Here is a 20819-nt window from a genome sequence, read left to right as displayed (position 1 = left end):
CTCTTTCTCATCTAGGTAGGGTCTCATACCCTCAGGGACACAACCTTTAAAACTGCTCAATCAGGATCAGCTGCAGCAGTCTGTCATAATCCCCCTCTACCCCCTTCGAGGCGCACCAAACGCTCACAATATGTCTGCATCTCACGGGCAAACTCCAAATACGTGCGGTCCCACTGCTTCCTCGCATTCCGGAACCTCTGCCGGTATGCCTCCGGGACCAACTCATAATCCTGAGGATGGCCTCTTTTACCACCCTCATACCTCTGGGCATCTTCCGCGGACAAAGCGGAGTAAGCTTGTTGGGCTTTCCCTTTCAGTACACTCTGAAGTAAAACAGCCCACTTATCCCTCGGGCCAGTCCTGACTTATAGCCACTTTTTCGAAATGGAGAAAGTACCGATCCCCGTCGGTATCGTCAAATGGGGAACCAGCCTAACCTCCTGGGTCACCCGGAACCCTCCACCTTGGTTCGGCACGAGCCCCTGCTCTGCCCTTAACCTTAACTTCTCCAGCTCGAATTCCTTTCCCACTGTTCTCTCCAACTGCCTCTCTTCTCCGCTCCAACTGCCTCGTCTCTTGCCTTTCTAACTCTCTCTCCTGCTCTTCTCACTTGTAACTGTCTGTCCGTCTCTTTCTCTTCTCGCTCCAACTGCCGTACCCGGAACTCGTGTTCGAGTCTCAGTTTTTCAAGCTGCACCTGTACCGCGTCTCTTGCAGGTTTTTCAATAGACACCACCTCCAGGTCGCCTTGGGGAACACACCTTTTGATACATAGTGCTCTACGATAGCTCTGTGTATCTTCTCTCTCCTCATTGTCGACTTCCCCTTAGCAAGATTCAACCGTTTGGCCACAGCTACCAATTCCGATTTCCTGGCATCCTCTAATGCCTCAAGGTCAGCGCCTTTATAAATTCCTCAGCCTCCATTTCTGCTGTTTGTCTTTTCTCTTTCTTTCGGGAATTTTGACCCAATCAATTTACTCCGTCCCAAATTTAGCGTTCAAAATCGCGGACGAGAACCCCACTTATGTTACGTACCCCGTAACTGGGTTGCCAAACCAGCAGAAATGGATCACTCAGTTGGAGTCTGGACTACTAGAACTAAGAAAGTTTTATTAAAGAAACAAGCAACACAGTAATCAAAAGGATAATAAATGCAACAGTTCAGCAATGATAAACACACATGTACACAGAATTAAGATAACAGCATCAATCAAGCTCTATCGTTGTCTAGGGGTAAATGACCAATTTCAAAATGACACAAAGTCCAGTTCAATTTAGTTCAGTTCGCAGTAATCGTTGCCATGGCGATGGACAATGTGGGGAAGGAGAGAGAGAACAAGAACAAATGATCATTCAAAACGGCTTCCACACACAGACCTGCGATATTACTCACAAGCAGCTTTCGGGCGAGTCCTTCGTGATGTCACCTGAGGTCAGCGACTGTGACCCCTCCTCCAGATGCGGTCGATCCTCTGCAGTGAACCTGGCACCCAAGCACGGGCGGACACACACAGGGTTCCCGCTGATCGTACCTTTCCACTCTGTGCGTCTAAGGCTTGGTTCCGCAACCAGCCTTCCAAACGACTCCCGTCAGTTGCGGGGGGGTGGGGGGCACCGCTTCCAGGGTCTCGTTATCTCGTGGTGTCGTGTGTCTTGCCTTAGCGAACCTGTCTCTTTTTATCCCCCTGCTGGGGTATCGCCTGTCCATCACTTCAGACAGTTCAGGGTTCAAAGGGGGAGCCGCTCTAGACAGCTCTCTCTCCGTCCCTTCATTAAACATCTCCAAAAGCTGCTCCATTGTCTTCCTTATCTCTCTCTCTCCCGAAGACAGGTGGCAGACCAACTGCTGATCACACAGGACAGCTAACATCTATGTGTATTCTTGTCACAGTATGCCCACAGTAAAATGAGTCTCAGGGTTGTATATGGTGACCTATACATACTTCGATAATAAACTTTACTTTGAACTTTTTGATCAAGTTAATGAGGTATGACTTGCCTTTAGCAAATCTAGGTTGGTTTTTCCTAACCAGTGACATTTGTCCAAGTGACTACACATTCTGTTTCTGATTATGGTTTCTAGAATTTCCTCTATCACTGAGTGTAATCTGACTGATCTGTTGTACTAGTTTAGTCTCGTGCCTCTTGTTGGACAACACTGTTCCAAACTTCAAGCATCAGTCTTGAACTAATCTATGTTTGGAAAATTATGGCCTTGCTTTTGCAACTTGTTGCTGAGTATCTTTAGTAATCTCTAATGTATCCCACTTAGAGCAGCTGCTGGAGGAACTCAGCAGGTCATGCGGCATCTTTAAATGGAAATGGACAGTCACATATCCAGCAGGAATATTTTAAATAATGTGGGATTCACCCCATTCACAGATATGAGTGAGAATTAAAGATGAAGATTGCATGTTGTGACCTATTGATCCAATTGCTCTCAGGCCATCCCTTGTTCAAGATAGGCTGGGGCAATGACATTTGTAGAGGGAAAACTCTGTTGGGAAATGTCTGCAGTGTGGAGCTTGAAAAGGGGATTGGCGAAAGCACGACAAGGCGTGTGCTAAATGTTCCTCTGGGAAATTTATTGGTAAGGCAACTTACAAATAGTTCTCAGTAACATGGATTAAAGTGTTCATTTCTGTATGTTTCTGGAGCAGGCTTAAATTCTATAAAACGGAGTAAACAATAAATCAGAGGATAGAGAGAATTGCAGTCTAAGCAGATTGCCAGTAGTCTGTGTCCAGTTCTGGTTGCCTCACTATAGGAAGGATGTGGAAGCATTGGAAAGGGTACAGAGGAGATTTACCAGGATGCTGCCTGGTTTAGAGAGTATGCATTATGATCAGAGATTAAGGGAGCTAGGGCTTTACTATTTGGAGAGAAGGAGGATGAGAGGAGACATGATAGAGGTATACAAGATATTAAGAGGAATGGATAGAGTGGACAGCCAGCGCCTCTTCCCCAGGGCACCGCTGCTCAATACAAGAGGACATGGCTTTAAGGTAAGGAGTGGGAAGTTCAAGGGGGATATTAGAGGAAGGTTTTTTACTCAGAGAGTGGTTGGTGCATGGAATGCACTGCCTGAGTCAGTGGTGGAGGTAGGTACACTAGTGAAATTTAAGAGACTACTAGACAGGTATATGGAGGAATTTAGGGTGGTGGGGTGGTTATATGGGAGGTGGAGTTTAAGGGTCAGCACAACATTGTGGGCCGAAGGGCCTGTACTGTGCTGTACTATTCTATGTTCTATATGTTCCTAATAGTAGACTTGTAGACTTCGGCACTACAATAACGTAGTGGTTAGCGTGACACTATTACAGCTCACAGCACCAATGTCCAGAGTTCAATTTTGATACTGTCTGAAGGAAGTTTGTCAGTTCTTCCCGTGAGCATGTGAGTTTTCTTCAGGAGCTCCAGGTCTCCTCCCACATTCCAACAATGTACCAGTCAGTAGACGACATGGCCATTGTAAATTGTCCCGTGATTAGGCTACTGTTAATTAGGTGGGTTGCCGGGCAGGGCAGCTTGTGGACCGGAAGTGCCTGTGCCGCACTGTATCTTTAAGTAAAAAAAATAATGGGTGCAAAAACCTTGTAATGATTTGTTTGAAAGGTTCAGTTGGTATCTTGATTTTAATCATTATTATACATGTATTGATGACAAGGTTTACATTATTATTTTAATTCAGCACTTTTCTGTTCATAATTCTTTTTGCTCATTCTCAGCATCCAAAACAGTGATAAGGATGGAGTTTTGTTACACAATTCCTTTACTGTTCTCATCCAAAGAATACTTGTCGTAACAAATAATTTCATCATGTATAAATGTTTCTTTTGGGGTGGGGCATTACTCTGTTGCTATTTATATACTGAGCTCTGTTTCCTCACAATTGTTGTATTACTCAATGAAATTCAATGTTAGTCACACTGCCGTTTAATTTGTAACGCATTGGAAACTCATGAAATCAGTCACTCATCCACTGCTGGGTTCAGTTTCCATAGATGCTGAAAGTATTTGTTTTATTTTAAGTACTTTCCATGTGCATATCATTCAATGAAAGCAATTATTTTCCACTCGTATGTCAGCCCTTTTGAAAATTTATGTTAGATTACCATTAATGCAATAGCACTGTGCCTGCTGCATGGGATAAAATGTTTCCTTCTATCTATCTATCTATCTATCTATCTATCTATCTGGCTACCTACCTATCTACCTCCTTCCCCCCTTTATCACCATCCCTCTCTCCCCACACTCCACCATCCACCCTCTCCCCCTCTCCTTCCCCCTCCCGCTCCCCCCTCTCCCCTCCCTCCCCCTCCCTTTCCCCCTCCCTTTCCCCCTCCCCCTCCCCCTCCCCCTCCCCCTCCCCCTCCCTTTCCCCCTCCCCTTCCCCCTCCCCCTCCCCTTCCCCCTCCCCCTCCCCCTCCCCTTCCCCCTCCCCCTCCCCTTCCCCTTCCCCCTCCCCCTCCCCTTCCCCCTCCCCTCTCCCCTCCCCCCTCCCCCTCCCCCTCCCCCTCCCCCTCCCCTCTCCCCTCCCCCCTCCCCCTCCCCCTCCCCCTCCCCCTCCCCCTCCCCCTCCCTTTCTCCCTCCCTTTCTCCCTCCCTTTCCCCCTCCCTCCCCCTCCTTTTCTCCCCTCCCCTCCCCCCTCCCTTTCCCCCTCCCCTCCCCTCCCCCTCCCCCCCTCCCCCTCCCCCTCCCCCTCCCCCTCCCCCCTCCCCCTCCCCCTCCCCCCTCCCCCTCCCCCTCCCCCCCTCCCCCTCCCCCTCCCCCTCCCCCTCCCCTCCCCCCTCCCCCTCCCCTCCCCCCTCCCCTCCCCCCTCCCCTCCCCCCTCCCCTCCCCCCCCTCCCCTTCCCCTTCCCCCTCCCCCTCCCCTTCCCCCTCCCCTCTCCCCTCCCCCCTCCCCCTCCCCCTCCCCCTCCCCTCTCCCCTCCCCCCTCCCCCTCCCCCTCCCCCTCCCCCTCCCCCTCCCCCTCCCCCTCCCCCTCCCCCTCCCCCTCCCCCTCCCCCTCCCTTTCTCCCTCCCTTTCTCCCTCCCTTTCCCCCTCCCTCCCCCTCCTTTTCTCCCCTCCCCTCCCCCCTCCCTTTCCCCCTCCCCTCCCCCTCCCCCTCCCCCTCCCCCCTCCCCCTCCCCCTCCCCCCCTCCCCCTCCCCCTCCCCCTCCCCCCCTCCCCCTCCCCCTCCCCCTCCCCCTCCCCTCCCCCCTCCCCCCCTCCCCTCCCCTCCCCTCCCCCCTCCCCTCCCCTCCCCTCCCCCCTCCCCTCCCCCTCCCCTCCCCCCTCCCCTCCCCCCTCCCCCCTTTCCCCCCTCCCCCCCTTTCCCCCCTCCCCCTCCCCTCTCCCCTCTCCCCTCTCCCCTCCCCTCCCCCTCCCCCCTCCCCCTCCCCCCTCCCCCCTCCCCTCCCCCCTCCCCTCCCCCCTCCCCTCCCCCCTCCCCCCTCCCCTCCCCCTCCCCTCCCCCTCCCCCCTTCCCTCCCTCTCCCCTCCCCCTCCCCTCCCCCTCCCCCCTCCCCTCCCCTTCCCCTCCCCCCTCCCCTCCCCTTCCCCTCCCCTTCCCCTCCCCCTCCCCCTCCCCCCTCCCCTTCCCCTCCCCCTCCCCCTCCCCCCTCCCCTCCCCCTCCCCCTCCCCCCTCCCCTCCCCCTCCCCCTCCCCCCTCCCCTCCCCCTCCCCTCCCCCTCCCCCCTCCCCTCCCCTCCCCCTCCCCCCTCCCCTCCCCTCCCCTCCCCCTCCCCCCTCCCCTCCCCTCCCCCTCCCTCTCTCCCCTTTCCCCCTCTCCCCTCTCCCCCTCCACCTCACACTCTCCTCCCTCTAATCATGGGACAATTTAAATGTCCAATTAACCTATCAACCAGTATGTCTTTAAACTGTGGGAGGAAACTGGAGTGGCCAGAGGAAACTCATGTGATTAAGGGAAGAACAAATTCCTTATAGGCAGCGGAAGGAATTGAACCCGGGTCGTTTGTACTTTAATGTGTTGTGCCAGACATTATACTACCATCCAAGATAACGTTCCATTTTCTTAATTCAATTTTCAGAGTGGTGATATTTATTTCCCATCCCTAATTACCCTTGAGATGGTGGGTGGTGAGCCAGCATCTTGGACCACTGCAGTTATTCTAGTGAAGGTATTCCCACAAATCCATTGGAGAGTCTGTTCAAGCAAGCATTGACGACAGGGGAGCAGCCCTATATTCCGAAATCAGGATGATTTGATGTCGGGGAGGGGGTTACCTGTAGGTGTTTGGAGACACCGTGCATTTGGGAAGTGCGACAGCAGAGGGCCATGTGAAGTAACTTTTTCTTTAGTAACTGCAGTACTTTGTGTGCATGGTAAACATTGTACCCATGGTACACCAGTGTGGAGAAAATGTATGTTTAGTGTGATTCAGGATCTCAAGCAGCTTTATTGTTTGAGCCAGGCTGATAGGGAGTAGAGAGTATTCTTTCACTCTCCCAAACTCGTGCCTTTCAGATGACGTAAACATCTTGGAGTATCAGAAGCTGAGTCACTCACCTCAGGATATTCGGATTTTATCCTGCTCCTGTAGGCCCAGTACTTAACGATTCCGATTAGTAGTAACTTGGGGGTCGAAGGCATGCTGATGGTAATACAATTGAAAGTCAAGAATTGGTGGTTAAACCCTCTCTGTTGTTGGAGACGTTGGTTGCCTGCTGTTCGGGTTCCTGAATGAGGTTTACCCCTGAGACAACATCCAGACATGGGTGGTTGTCTGGTTTCACTGTTGAATGCTGATCATGACCCTGTGGGTAACAGGTGTACTGGCTGCACCGCTGTGATGCTACATGTGCACCATTATGCAGTTCACATCCTCACTAAATCCCGCACAGCTGAACTCCAGATGGCAAGCATATTGCCCTCGCTGTTTTCAACCCCTTCCATCATTTTAATCCCCTCAATCTTTGTGACTTGCTCCAGGCCTACAATTCCTTCCAGATATATTACACCAGCCTAACCTCTGCAGCATCCCCAAATGTAATTGCTTTATCACTGATGGCAATAAGAGGCCCTTTTACCTCAGTGCATTCTCTCAAGTGTTCTACCTTGTTTCTCTTTTAAGCCAAGTATTAAAACCTGTTTTTTCTACCCAGCTTTTAGTCATATGTACAATTATCTACTTAGCCAGTGCATTGCTAATTTTGTTTAAATACACTCCTTTTTAAACATCCTGAGTAATTTTACCATGTTTAAACTGCTGCATAAATTATTATGGTATTCTAAACTCTTCTCTCTCCAACATTCCTGTGAGACAGTTTAATTTTTTTTTAACTCTGAAAAACAGAATTATTTTAGTTAGCCTGTGGCAATTAAAGTTTAAAGCCAAAACAATATGATTTGCTCTACCTTGATGAATACATTCTGCTTTTCACAATTGTTCTTTTTTGAGATACTCTGCAAAATGGGTTCTTTTTGAATGGTACCTGGTTTTAATGGTGTGTGTCCACTGTGCTTGTACAGGATTTAAAGTTTCACAGAGTACTAACACTCATCTGCCAAAATTTATAATCTGCTGGACTTTTTCCTTCTACTTCTCAATCCCATTGTTTATCACTTTAAATCACAGTTTTGAAAATTAAGTTCTACACATTTGGCATCTTTTATTTTGCAGCTCTGTTCCCTTCATATGTTGTAGTGCACATTATTGGACCACAAAGGACATCTCCTCATCCTGTGTTATAGCGTTCGAGAAGTGAGGCAGGGCATATGACAGCTCCATTTATAATGTTTCTAAGATTAGGCACCGTGTTATAATATGATCTGTATTTATGGGAGATCTTCACACACTCATTTTTGTTTTGTACAGGGAAGCTACAAGAGCAGGCATTCGATCATAACACATGGCGCACTTAATCACAGACATTTACTATATGAGCGCTGGGCTCGTTGGGGCATGTGGTACAAGTACCAACCATTGGACCTCATCAGGTGAGAGAGATAATCTTCATGTAAGTAGTAACTCTACCTGAAACCTGTTTATTTTAGCTATTTACAATCAATTTGTCAGTGCTATCTTGGTGACAATATAAATCATAAATACTAGCTTGGATTTCACAGTTTTTATGTGTAGTGTATCATGTTAGATTTAATTTGATGAAACATTATGTGGAAGTTAGAGGGCAAAACCTTGAGGCTTGAAATGCTTTGCTGTATTGCTGAGTAGCAGTATTTTTGTAATCAAACACTAGACTGTGATTTTAAGTGGAAACAATATTGTAGTTTCTAGAGCAAGACAGGTAAAAAATATAGAGCTGTGAAGTAAACATCCTTCATTGGAGGTGAACAACACCTAAGTTACTGTAATAAAAAAGAAATGTACTGGAAATGATTGGCAGATCAGGGAGCATCTAGAAATCATCTGTTAACTTTTCTGGCCTTTGTTCTTTCGTCAGTATTGGCAAGCAAAACTGCAGGGAGTAGAGACGTTGTAGTTGAGAGCCTGATGATCTTTATGATAGAGGGGAAGGCACACTTAAGGTACTTCATAGAGAAGTACAGTACAGAAACAGGCCCTTCAGCCTATCTAGTCATGCTGAAACCATTTAAACTGCCTTCTCCCATTGACCTGTATCAGGACCATAGTCCTCCATATCCCTACTATCCATGTGCCTATCCAAACTTCTCTTGAAATCGTGCTCGCATGCACCACTTGTGTTGGCAGCTCATTCCACACTCTCATAAACCTTTGAGTGAAGAAGTTTCTCCTCATTTCCCTTTAAACTTCTCACCTTTCACCCTTAACCCATGACCTCTGGTTGTAGTCCCACCCAACTTCAGTGGAAAAAGCCTGCTTGCATTTACCCTATCTAGACCCCTATAATTTTGTATCCCTCTATCAAATCTCTTCTCAATCTTCTACATTCTAAAGAATCTCCTAACCTATTCAATCTTTCTTAAAAACTGAGGCAACATCCTTGTGATTTTTTTCCTGCATTCTTTCAACCTTCTTTACTGTAGGTAGGTGAGCTACACTGCGCACACACTTCAAATTAGGCCTCACCAACATCTTATACAACTTCAACATAACACTCTACCTTCTGTATTCAATGCATTGATTTATAAAAGCTAACGTGCCAAATATTCTCTTTACAACCCTATCAACCTGTGATGCCACTTTCAACAAATTTTGTACCTGTGTTCCTGATCCCTTTATTCTACCACATTCAACAGTGCCCTACTGTTCACTGTGTAAGACCTACTCTGGTTGGGCCAACCGAAGTGCAAAGCTTCGCACTTGTACGCCATTTTTCAGCCCATTTTTCTAGCTGATGCAGCTCCCTCTGAAAGCTGTCCACTGCACCCCCAATCTCGGTGTCATCTGCAAATTTGCTGATCCATTTAACCACATTATCACAAACAACAAAGGCACACCTCTGGGCACAGGCCTCCAGTCAGAGAGGCAAGCCTCTACTACCACTGTCTCGCTACTCTCACAAAGCTAATGTCTAATCCAATTTACATCCTCATCCTGAATGCCGAGTTACTGAACCTTCTTGACCAGCCTCCTGTGCAGGACCTTGTCAAATGCCTTGCTAAAGTCCATGTAGACAACATCCACTGCCTTGCCTTCGTCCATTTTCTTGGTAACTTCCTCGAAAAATTCTACAAGATTGATTAGACATGACCTACCACGCACAAAGCCACGCTGACTACCCTGACTCAGTCCATGTCTATCCAAATATTTATATACCTGGTCCCTTAGAATACCTTCAATGAAATTTCCGCAACTGATGTCAGACGCACCAGCCTATAATTTCCTGGCTTCTGTTTAGAGCCTTTTTTAAACAGCAGAACAATGGAACAACATTGACTATCCTGCCCCTCCTGCAACCAAGTTTCACTAATGGCTGCAGAATCATAATTCCAGGTATTGATCCATGCCCTGAGTTATCCGTCTTTCCAAAGTAAAAAGGGGAGACATCACAAGAGTTAGTGTGGAAAGTCTCATCAATAGAATGGATTTGAAGGAGATGGAGGAACTGTGAGAATGGAATGCAGTGCTTGGAGAAAGCAGGGTGCAAGGGTGTGTAGTGAACATGATCGTGGGAATTGTTGAGATTGATTGGACTTTTGGCAATTAGGACACAGAGCAGTGAAGCACAGGAACAAGCCTTCAGATACAATGCTGTGCCAAACTAAATAAATCTGTAACCAAGTACCCAACAAAACCAATCACTCTGTCTACACATTGTCAGTATCCTTCCATCTCTACACATTCATGTGCCTGTCTTGAACACATTTATCATCTTTGCTTCCAGAACCTCCCCAGGCAGTGCATTAGACCATCCACCAGTTTTCTGTGTAGAAAAGCAATCAACTTGCACCACTCTTCTTTCTGAACTTACCTCCTCTCAACTTAAATGCATACTCTCTGGTCTTAGATATTTTCACATTAGGAAAAAGATACTGGCTTTTTACTCTAGTGGCTTCTCCCTTCTTTTCCAGTCCTGAAAAACGGGCTTGGCCCAAAATGTCGACTGTTTATACATTTCCAAAGATGCTGCCTGACCGGCTGAGTTCCTCCAGCATTTTGTGTGTGTTGAAAAAGATACCGGCTGTCTGCTATATCTGTGCTTCTCATAATCTTATATACCTAGCAGTTCTCCCCCCCAGCCTTCTGCCGCTACAGAAAAACAGCACAAGTTTGTCCAACCTAACGTTATAGCACAGACCCTCTAGTCCAGGCAACATCCTGCTATACCTCCTCTGCACCTTCTCCAAAGCCTCAACCTCTTCCCTATAATGGGGTGACCAGAGGTGTGTACAATGCTCCTGATGCAGACTAACTAGAGTTCTGTAAAGCTGCAACATAACTTCCAGATTGCTGAACTCAGTGCCTTGACCAATAAAGGCAAGCATACCATATGCCTACTTATCAACCCTACCAGCCTATGTAGCCACTTTCAGGCAGCTGTGAACTTGGACCCCAAGATCTCTCTGGGCATCAACACCTTTAAGGGTCTTTCCATTAATAGTATACTCCTATATATTTGATATCCTAAAATGCAACGCTTCACTTTTGTTGGCTAAACTTCATTTGCCATTTCTCTGCCCATATCTGCAATTGATCTGTATCCACTATATTCTTTGCCAGTTGTCTACACTACCCACAACACCACCAAACTTCATATTGACTGTGAACTTACTACCCACCCATCGAAGTTTTTCATACTGGTCATTTATATAAAGTATATCACAAATAACAGAGGTCCCGATACAGATCCCTGTAGAATACCACTAGTCACAAACCTTCAACTAGAGTAAATCCCATCAACCACTACCCTGTGGCATCTGTGGGCAAACCAATTCAGAATCCAAATAGCAAATTCACTATGGATCCCATGCATCTTAATATTATAGATGAGCCTCCAATAAGGGACATTGTGAAATGCCTTACTAAAATCCATGTAGGCAACATTCCCTGTTCTACCTTGATTATTAACCTTCATCACCTCCTTGAAAAACTAAATCCAATTCATAGGACATGTCTTGGCCCGTACAAAGCCGATCAAAAAAGAAGCTGCTGCTCGTCTGTTTCTCATAGTTTGGCTGTTACCCTCTATCCTCACTGTGAGAGCAAGGATGATATTCCCTTTGTCCTCATCTTAAAAGGATGTGAAATTTCTCTCCAGCTCCTGCAGCCTCCACCTCCACAACCAGGCCATCAATGCTGCCTTCCTTTCTCAGCATTCCAAAGGAGCCATTCCCTCTGGCCTGCTGTTCCCTGTCTACCCACCGGTCTCCTTCTCATGGCATTTTAACAGCTGCCATAGAAGGTGCAACACCCTTATCTCATGTTCCATCTTGGGACCCAGAGTGTACTCCTAGATGAACCAGCGATGGGCTTCTTCCAGTTTGGGGTTTTGCATTCAGTACTTGTGATGTGGTGATAACTAGACTGAAAAAAATCAGCTGTGAATTTGTGCAACACTCCACAAGCTTCCGGTTGCCAAGGTTCAATTCTCCATCCCACTCCCACTTAACTTTTTTCTCTTCATTTCCTTAGTCTTACTGACATTGAGCGCTAAGCTGTTGGTGTAAACTAAATGTTATAGTGATCTTCAAAATTTGCAAATTCTGCTATTTATTGCAAGAGTTTAAACCTCCCCGAATAAGATAAATATTATTTGTTAGTATGAAGGACTCATGTCCTGCACTGTGAGGCTATGGTGTGGTTGAGTGATTTATGTGTTGACATGTGCTCTGTCTATTTTTGCCGTCATTTCTCCACCTACATTACAATGGCTGAGGTTGCAAAGTAATATACATCTCTGATGTTATTTTATAAATAGAGTTGATTTGAATCAGTTTCATAGAGCAATAAAATTCTGACCAATTGGACATGATGGAGACATAGAATTGTTTGTGAGTTATTTTGCATCTTCTGAACACCGTGAGGGCTGGTCTGAACTTGATTAGCTCCGCAGCAATTATGTTCATACGTACACCCCTGAGAAGTCATCAGTAATGCATTGCTTATGAACCTTTACATACTCATTGTATAAGCCTCAGGGCCAGCACAATGACATATGTTTATCCTCCCACAGTTTTATTCAAGGTTATTCCGCCAGTTGTCACGTTTATTGAGCTGAGGATGAATTAGCTTTGCTTTCACTTTCATTCTTTTAGAGGTTAATGTGATGTAACATATTGGCTTTGAGATCTTTCCATGTTGATAGAAAGTGACTATTATTTTACAAGCTTGGAAGAGGCGAGGGAAGGTGATAACTCTTGCTGCCGTTTATCCTCTCTCAATCTAGAGTCATGGAGCCCCTCAACACAGAAATTGTCCCTTCCGCCCCTGAGTTTGTACCAACCAACTAGCACCAATTTACAGTTAATGCATGTTAATCCCAATTTATTCTCCCCACATTTTTCCAAACCCTGCCTCTCTCCATGATTTTTCCATTTACCTGCAAACTAGGGGCATATCACAGTAGTCCCAAACTGTTACAATTCCCTGCAATTAACCTATCAAGCTGTACTTCTTTCTGATTATCTATGGGACTAGGAAATAGCAGTTTGACACATCTAGATGGGCTGAAAGGCCTGTTTCTCTGCTGTAGTGCTCTACAGCCTTGTGAAATGTGGAGGTTTTATAGTGTCATGAATGAGCACAGAACAGGTTTCTAAGGATAACAGTTCAGCACAGACTAGATTGAGGCCAGTTGAGGCTAGTTCATTGGCTATATTTAAGAGGGAGTTAGATATGGCCCTTGTGGCTAAAGGGATCAGGGGGTATGGAGGGAAGGCTGGTACAGGGTTCTGAGTTGGATGATCAGCCATGATCGTACTGAATGGCGGTGCAGGCTCGAGGGGCTGAATGGCCTACTCCTGCACCTATTTTTTCTATGTTTCTATGTTTCTAGATGGGCTAAAGGGCCTACTTCTATGCTGTAGACTGAACGAAACCCAAATTTTACCATTTACCTACCAACCAGGGGTAACTTACAGCACTGTTGTAATTGCTAGCAACCAACCTACTAACGTGCACGTCCTTCTGATGTGGGATGAAATCTGGAGGAAAGCCATGTAGTCACTGGAAGAATACACCAAGTAGAAGCTGAGAGACAGCCGTGCAGCTACTGCCCCACAGTGAGTGAAGCTGTCTGACAGTAGAGCAGCAAGATCAGGTGGTGTCGGGCAGAGGAGTGGATGTCTTCAGTGACAGTTGTACGTGTAGACTTAATGTCTTCTCAGTGGCTGGAGGGAAAATTCCTCATGGAGTCTGGCAGAACTTAGACTGTAGATGAATTGGCTTGTGAGAAAAATGGAATTAAGTCCAACAATCAGACCAATATTTTGTTGACTGGACAAACACAAATAAAACACTCCCCACTATCGAGCACACCTATGTGAAACATAGCAGGAAAGCAGCATCTATCATCAGGGACCCCCACCACCCAAGAGATTCTCTTTTCTTCCTGCTGCCATCACATCAGTAGGAAGGTACAGGAGCCCCAGCACTCACACCACCAGGTTCAGGAACAGTCATTACCCCTCAACCATCAGGTTCTTGAACCAAAAGGGATAACCTCTCTCAACTTCACTTGCCCAACACTAAACTGTTCCCACGATCTGTGGACTCACTTTCAAGGACTCTTCATCTCATGTTCTCTATTTATTGCTGATTTATTTATTATTATAATTTCTTTCCTTTTGGTATTTGCACAGTATTTTTGTCTTTTGCACACTGGTCAAACATCCAAGTTGATTCGATTATGATTATTATTTTATTATAGACTTATTGAGTATGCTTGCAAGAAAATGAATCTCAAGGTTGTATGTGGTGACATATATGTATATTGATAATAAATTTACTTTGAACTTTGAAAGGGGATTTAAGGGCATACCTGACTATTTTCAACTCGTAATATTTAGTCTCTATCTTTGATTGCTTAGGCATTGCCTTTGCAATCAGAGGCACAGATATTTTACACATTTACACTGACTTTTTAAAAGACATTATGCTAAATTCATGGATCATGGATGATAGAAAAATTGGAGGGCTTTGTAGAAGGGTTGGGTTTAATTGATCCTAGAGTAAGTTAAAAGGTCAGCACGACATTGTGAGCTGAAGGACATATACTGTGCTGTTGCATTTTATATTCTAAATTAAGGTTCATAATGAAGTAAAGATCTAAGAAACTAAATTCTTTTTGCAATTGTAAATCTTGAAGAGTAGCTAAGCACTCAGACACTTGGCAATGTAGAACTCTAGAAGGACATTCATTTGTTACAGCTGAAGATGATGATGCTGAAAAATGGTTGGATTTCAGCTGGACTCTGCAGTATTTAAGCAGAGTCAGTGTGCAGGGACTTTGTAACTGCCTGTCTAAAAATAATGGTGTAATAATTCCACAAGATTACAGTGGTGCATTCTGTGCAATTCCCTTAAAAAACAGTGATCCATCACAGTGGTGTAGCAGTTCGCACTGCTCCTTTATGTCTCCACGGACTCAGGTTCACGCCAGCCCTTGGGAACTCGTTGCGTGGAATTTGCATGTTCTCACTGAGACTTCATGTATTTCAACTGATAATTCTAGTTTTCTCACACATCCCAAAGATACATTGGTAGGTAACTGGCCACTGTAATTTATATCGGTGAGTGGCTAAGAAAAATCAAAGTTGTGATAGTTTTTGGACAAAATTCCAAGAAAATAAAAAGAGTAGGTTATAAGACTGATGGAATTGTTCTTTTGGGAAATGGCATGGATCTGATGGATTGAAAATTCACCTTAAAACGAAAAGAACATTCCTCACAGGAGCAGACCCCTCCTGTGATGTGTGCCAAACACGATGCCAATTTAAATGCTCACAATGCTTTCACATATTCCATATCCCTCAATTCCCTGCCTGTTCACATGTCTGTCTAAATGCCTTTTAAACATTCCTATCACACCTGCTTCCTCCATGTCCCCTGGCAAAAGATTTCAGGCACCTGTCACTTCCTGTGTTTAAAAAAAAAATCTTGTCAGATAAATTTCCTTCAAGACTTTCTCTCTCTAAAATTTATGCCATTTAGTGTTTGATATTTCCATCCTGGGGAAAAAATGCTGAGGGTCTACGCTGTTTATACCTCTCATAATTAGGTATCATTTGATCTGCTTGCCCCTCAGCCTCCCAATGCTCATGAGGAAACAATGCAAGTTTGTCCAATGTCTCCTAATCTTGTGAAACTTATCCCAGTGAACCGTTTGATGTCATAATTAGTAAAGAGCCAATCTAGCAGATGTTGACTGATGTCACAGATCTCTAATACTGTGTACATTGAGGTTCCACAGTCTTTCGCGATTGTAATATTTCCTTCCTCAAAAGGGGATAAATGCTCGATGATTGTTCAACTTAATTATTGAAAAAAATACTTCAGGATGTTATTGTTGTGAGCAACATTATTTTAGATTTTGACCATACCATTGTCTGGAAGTTCATCTCCGTTAGTAGGACTAGGTGTGCCAGATAGTCACATCAGCAAGTTTTATGCTGCCCTTGATGTTCATTCAAAGGGAGAAAGCAGACACATCTGTATAATATGTTTAACAGCACCAATCTGAATACATTTTTAAACCTTTTTTTAATGTAAAGTTGAATATTCAATGTTTAATGCCCTTTTAAAGTAAATAGATCTCCAGTGAATTTTACAGAAGAACACAGTAGAGTGTTAAGCCATGCTAATGCTTTTGCCTCACTCTGTGTAGGCGATACTTTGGTGAGAAGATTGGCCTGTACTTTGCCTGGTTGGGATGGTACACCGGGATGCTTATCCCTGCTGCCCTGGTTGGGGTGCTTGTATTTCTTTATGGATTACTTACAGCCGACCACAGCCAAGTCAGGTAGGTGAACATTGCAGTTCTTCAGCTTTCCAAAGAACATTTCATACCTGTGTTTTATTAATATTTGAACTTTGTGAACAGTGGATTTTGATCTCCAAGCAGAAGGTTTAAGGCAATGTAAAAATGCCTTGTCTGGTTCTTCATCGACAAATTTTGTTTTGCCATCTCCCTCTTGGTCTCCAGAAGCCCATGAACACTACCTTGCTACTTTCTTTTTAAGTTCTGTCTTTGCACTGCTTATTTAATTTTAACTAATTAATATATATATACAATTGTGCTAGAAAGTTTGTGAACCCTGTAGAATTGTCTCTATTTATGCATAATAGTTCACCTAGTTCTGCTCACCTCACTGCAGGAAGGATGTAGATACTATAGTGAGAGTGTAGAGGAAATTTACAAGGACGTTGCCTGGATTGGAGAGTATTCCTTATGAGAATGGGTTGAGAAAACATGGCCTGTTCTCATTGGAGCGATGGAGGATGAGAGGTGACCTGATATAGGTGTATAAGATGATGAGGGGCATTGATCGTGTGGATCACCAGAGGCTTTTTCCCAGGGCTGAAGTGGCTACATTGAGGGGGTATAGTTTGGAAGTAAGTACAAGGGGGATGTCAGAGATAAGTTTTTAACACAGAGTGGTGGGTGTGTGGAATGCACTCCCAGCGACAGCTGTAGAGGTGGATACAATAGGGTGTTTTAAGAGACATAGAGCTTAGAAAAAATAGAGGGCATTGCGGTAGGGTAATTCTAGGCATTTTCTAGAGTACATGGTTAGCACAGCATTGTGGGCCGAATGTGCTGTAGATTTCTATGATTCTAAATAAATAATACAAAAACATTATATTTATTCAATTATTTATTGAGAAAAATGATCTGGTATTACATATACTTGTTAGAAAAGGTATGTAATCCTCTGGGGTAATGCTTTGTACATTGCTATGTTTTGGAGTCAGGTGTTCCAATCAATGAGATGGGATTGGAGGTGTGGTTGTAGAGGTGCCCTGTCCTGGAAAATACACACACACGCACACACAAAGTCAAGTTATTGACAGAGCCTGCTCTTCTCCGGAAAGATCTGTTATGTGCAGCATGCCTTAATCAAAACAACTTTCAGAGGACCTCATTAGAATTATTGTAGAAATGCATGAAGCTGGAGAAGGCTACAAAACATTTCTAAAGACCTGAGTGTTCATCAGTCCACAGTAAGAGAGATTGTCTACAATTGGAGGAAACTCAGTACTGTTACTACCCTCCCTTGGAGTGGGCATCCTGCAAAGATCACGCCAAAGCACAACATGCAATACTGAAGGAGCTGAAAAAGAACCCAAGGGTAACAGGAAAAGACCTGTAGAATTCTCAAAAACTTGCTAAAGTTTCTGTTCATGTGCTCACTATAACAAAAACACTGAAAAAGATTGGTGTTCATGGAAGAACACAATGGAGGAAGTCACAAAAACAAAACATTGCTGCACCTCTCAAGTTTGCAAAAGACTTCTTGGATGTTCTACAATGCTTCTAGAACAATGTTCTGTGGACAGATGAGACAAAAGTTGAACTTTCTGGCAGAAATGCACATTGCTATGTTTGGAGGAAAATGACTGCACACCAACACAAAAGCCTCACCCCAACTGTGAAGCATGGTTTGGGACTGCTTTGCTGCCTCAGGGCCTGGACAGCTTGTAATCATTGATGGAGCAAATAATTCAAAATTGTATTAAGATATTTTACAGGAGAATGTCAGGGTAGCAGTCTGACATGTGAAGCTTAATAGAAGTTGAATATAGCAACAAAACAATGTTCAAAAGGATAAGAGTAAATCAACAACAAAATGGTTTAAGAAGAAGGAAATTTGTGTTTTGGAATTGCCGAATCAAGGTCCTGACCTTAATCCTACAGAAATGCTGTGGAAGGACCTGAAGCAAGCAGTTCATGCAAGGAAGCCCATTAACATCTCAGAGTTGGAGCAGTTTTGTAAGGAGGAGTGGCCTAAAATTCTTCCAAGCTGAGTGCAGGACTGATCAACAGTTACTGGAAACGTTTGGTTGAAGTTACTGCTGTACAAGGAGGTCACACCAGTTACTGGAAGCAAAGGTTCACATATTTTTTCCAACAAATACATATAACATTGGATCATCTTTCTCAATAAGTAAATGAACAGGTATGTTTTTGAGTTATTTGTTTAATTGGGTTCTCTTTATCTAGCTTTAGGAATTATGTGAAGAGCTGATCACATTTTAGGTCATATTTTAGATTATCAGAACACTCAGTCCTCTTTTATTGTCATTTAGAAATGCATACATGCATTAAGAAATGATACAATGTTTCTCTGGAGTGATATCACAGAAAACAGGACAAACCAAAGACTAACGCTGACAGAACCACATAATTATAACGTATAGTTACAGCAGTGCAAAACAATACCATAATTTGATGAAGAACAAACCATGGGCATGGAAAAAACAGTCTCAAAGTCCCTGAGTCGATTGACTCCCAAGTCCCCGATAGCAGGCGGCAAAAGGGAGAAACTCCCTGCCATAAACCTCCAGGCACCATCAACTTGCTGATGCCTTGGAAGCAGCCGACCGCAGCCGACACTGAGCCCGTCCGTCCGAAAACTTCGAGCCTCCAACCAGCCCCTCCGATACAACCTCCCGAGCGCCATCCTCCGCCGAGCGCCTTCGACCTCACCCCGGCTGCTGAAACACGCAAAGCCGAGGATTTCGGGGCCTTCTGCTCTGGAGATTCTGGTTACCACACAGTAGCAGCGGCAGCGAAGCGGGCATTTCAGAAGTTTTCCAGATGTTCCTCCGTACTCTCACATCCATCTCCATCAAATCAGAATTGTGCACAGTCCCCTACTTGACAGATTACAGATATCATTCATTCACCGTCGCCATCTTCTCCTCCTTTTATTTATGCAGAAATAGAGAAAATTCTACAGTGTTCACAAACTTTCTAGCACCACTGTATATATACTTACTGTAATTCAGTTTTATTTTACTATATTTATCATATATTGCATTGTACTCCTGCTGCAAAGTTAACAAATTTCACGACATATGCTGACGATTTTAAACCTGATTCTGATCCTGAAACTTGTCAATGGATTCAAAAGAAATCTGCATCATATATGCTTCAGTGATCTTTTATGTTGCATTGTTACTCAAAACTATTACCCTTTCAAAGCAAATTCCACCTTTTTAGTTCTTAATCTATAATCTCATATTTATCACAGACTTGAATCAGTAAAAAGACCTGAAAACAATTCACGTTTTGCACTATGTTGATTCTAAATTCACCCCGTAACTGGAGGCCACTGTCATTTTTGCAGATTCCAGGTAGTTCACAGGTACTATGCACCTGGCACAGCAGAAAAGTTTCCTTGCTCTTCACTCTAGTGAAGTTGCACTTATGCAAGAGATTTCCAACCAATCCTTCACCGGCTCTTGAACCGGTGGGGATTACTTCACTCACCTCAAATCTGAACTGATTCCACAACTTATGGACTCAATTTGAAGGACTCTACAACTTTTGTTCTTAGTGCTATTTATTTATTTGGTATTTACACAGATTGTCTTCATTTACACATTGGTTATTTGTTAATCTTTGATTGTGTGTAGTTTTCCATTGATTCTATTGTATTTCTTTATTCTACTGTGGATGCCTGCAAGAAAATGAATCTCAGGGTAGTATGTGGTGATCTATATCATTCAGTAGTGCTTACAGTGATGAAGTACTTTGAGGGGTTGGTTATGACTAGAACTAACTCGTCGCTCAGCAAGGACCTGGACCGCCTGCAATTTACCTATCACTACAGTAGGTCTATGGTGAAAACAATCTCATTGGCTCTTCACGTGACCTTGGATCATCTGGACAACATAAATACCCATGTCAGAATGCTGTTGATTGACTACAGCTCAGTATTTACTGTAACACAATCATTCCTACAGTTCTGATCAAAAAGCTCTAGAACTTGGGCCTCTTTACCTCCCTTTGCAGCTGGAAATTTGACTTGCCAACCGATAGCCCACTGCTCTCCTCTCTCTCTACACCTATGACTGTGTGGCTAGGCACAGCTCAAATGCCATCTATAAATTTGCTGATGATGCAGCCATTGTTGGCAGAATTTCAGACAGTGACGAGATGGCATAGAGGAGTGAGGTAAATCAGCTAGGTGGCGAGAAAACAACCTTGCGCTCACCGTCCATAAGACCAAATAACTGATTATGGATGTCAGAAAGGGTAAGATGAGGGAACACACACCAGTCTTCATAGAGGGATCAGAAGTGGAAAGAGAGAAATTTCTAATTCCTGGGTGTCAATATCTCAGAGGAACTAACCTGGAACCAACATATGGATACAGCTACAAAGAAGACACAACAGTGGTTATATTTCATTAACAAGTTGAAAAGATTTGGTATGCCTCCAAAAGCACTCGAAAATTTCTTCAGATGTACTGTGGAGA

At 44.4% G+C, this 20819-nt stretch overlaps 1 protein-coding gene across 1 annotated transcript in view; it reads left to right on the top strand.

Annotated features, from left to right (window-relative positions):
• ano3 (anoctamin 3) overlaps positions 1-20819 on the top strand; it is a 586826-nt gene that overhangs the window by 401384 nt on the left and 164623 nt on the right. The window contains exons 11-12 of the mRNA XM_072272723.1: positions 7828-7949; positions 16220-16354. Of these exons, the coding sequence (XP_072128824.1) occupies positions 7828-7949; positions 16220-16354 (257 nt within the window). The remainder of the gene's footprint in view (positions 1-7827; positions 7950-16219; positions 16355-20819) is intronic.

Source organism: Mobula birostris, chromosome 11 (assembly GCF_030028105.1).
Source record: "Mobula birostris isolate sMobBir1 chromosome 11, sMobBir1.hap1, whole genome shotgun sequence".
Taxonomy (NCBI): Eukaryota; Metazoa; Chordata; class Chondrichthyes; order Myliobatiformes; family Myliobatidae; genus Mobula; species Mobula birostris.
Note: the sequence above shows the minus strand (reverse complement) of the source record. Positions and strands in the feature narration are given on the sequence as shown.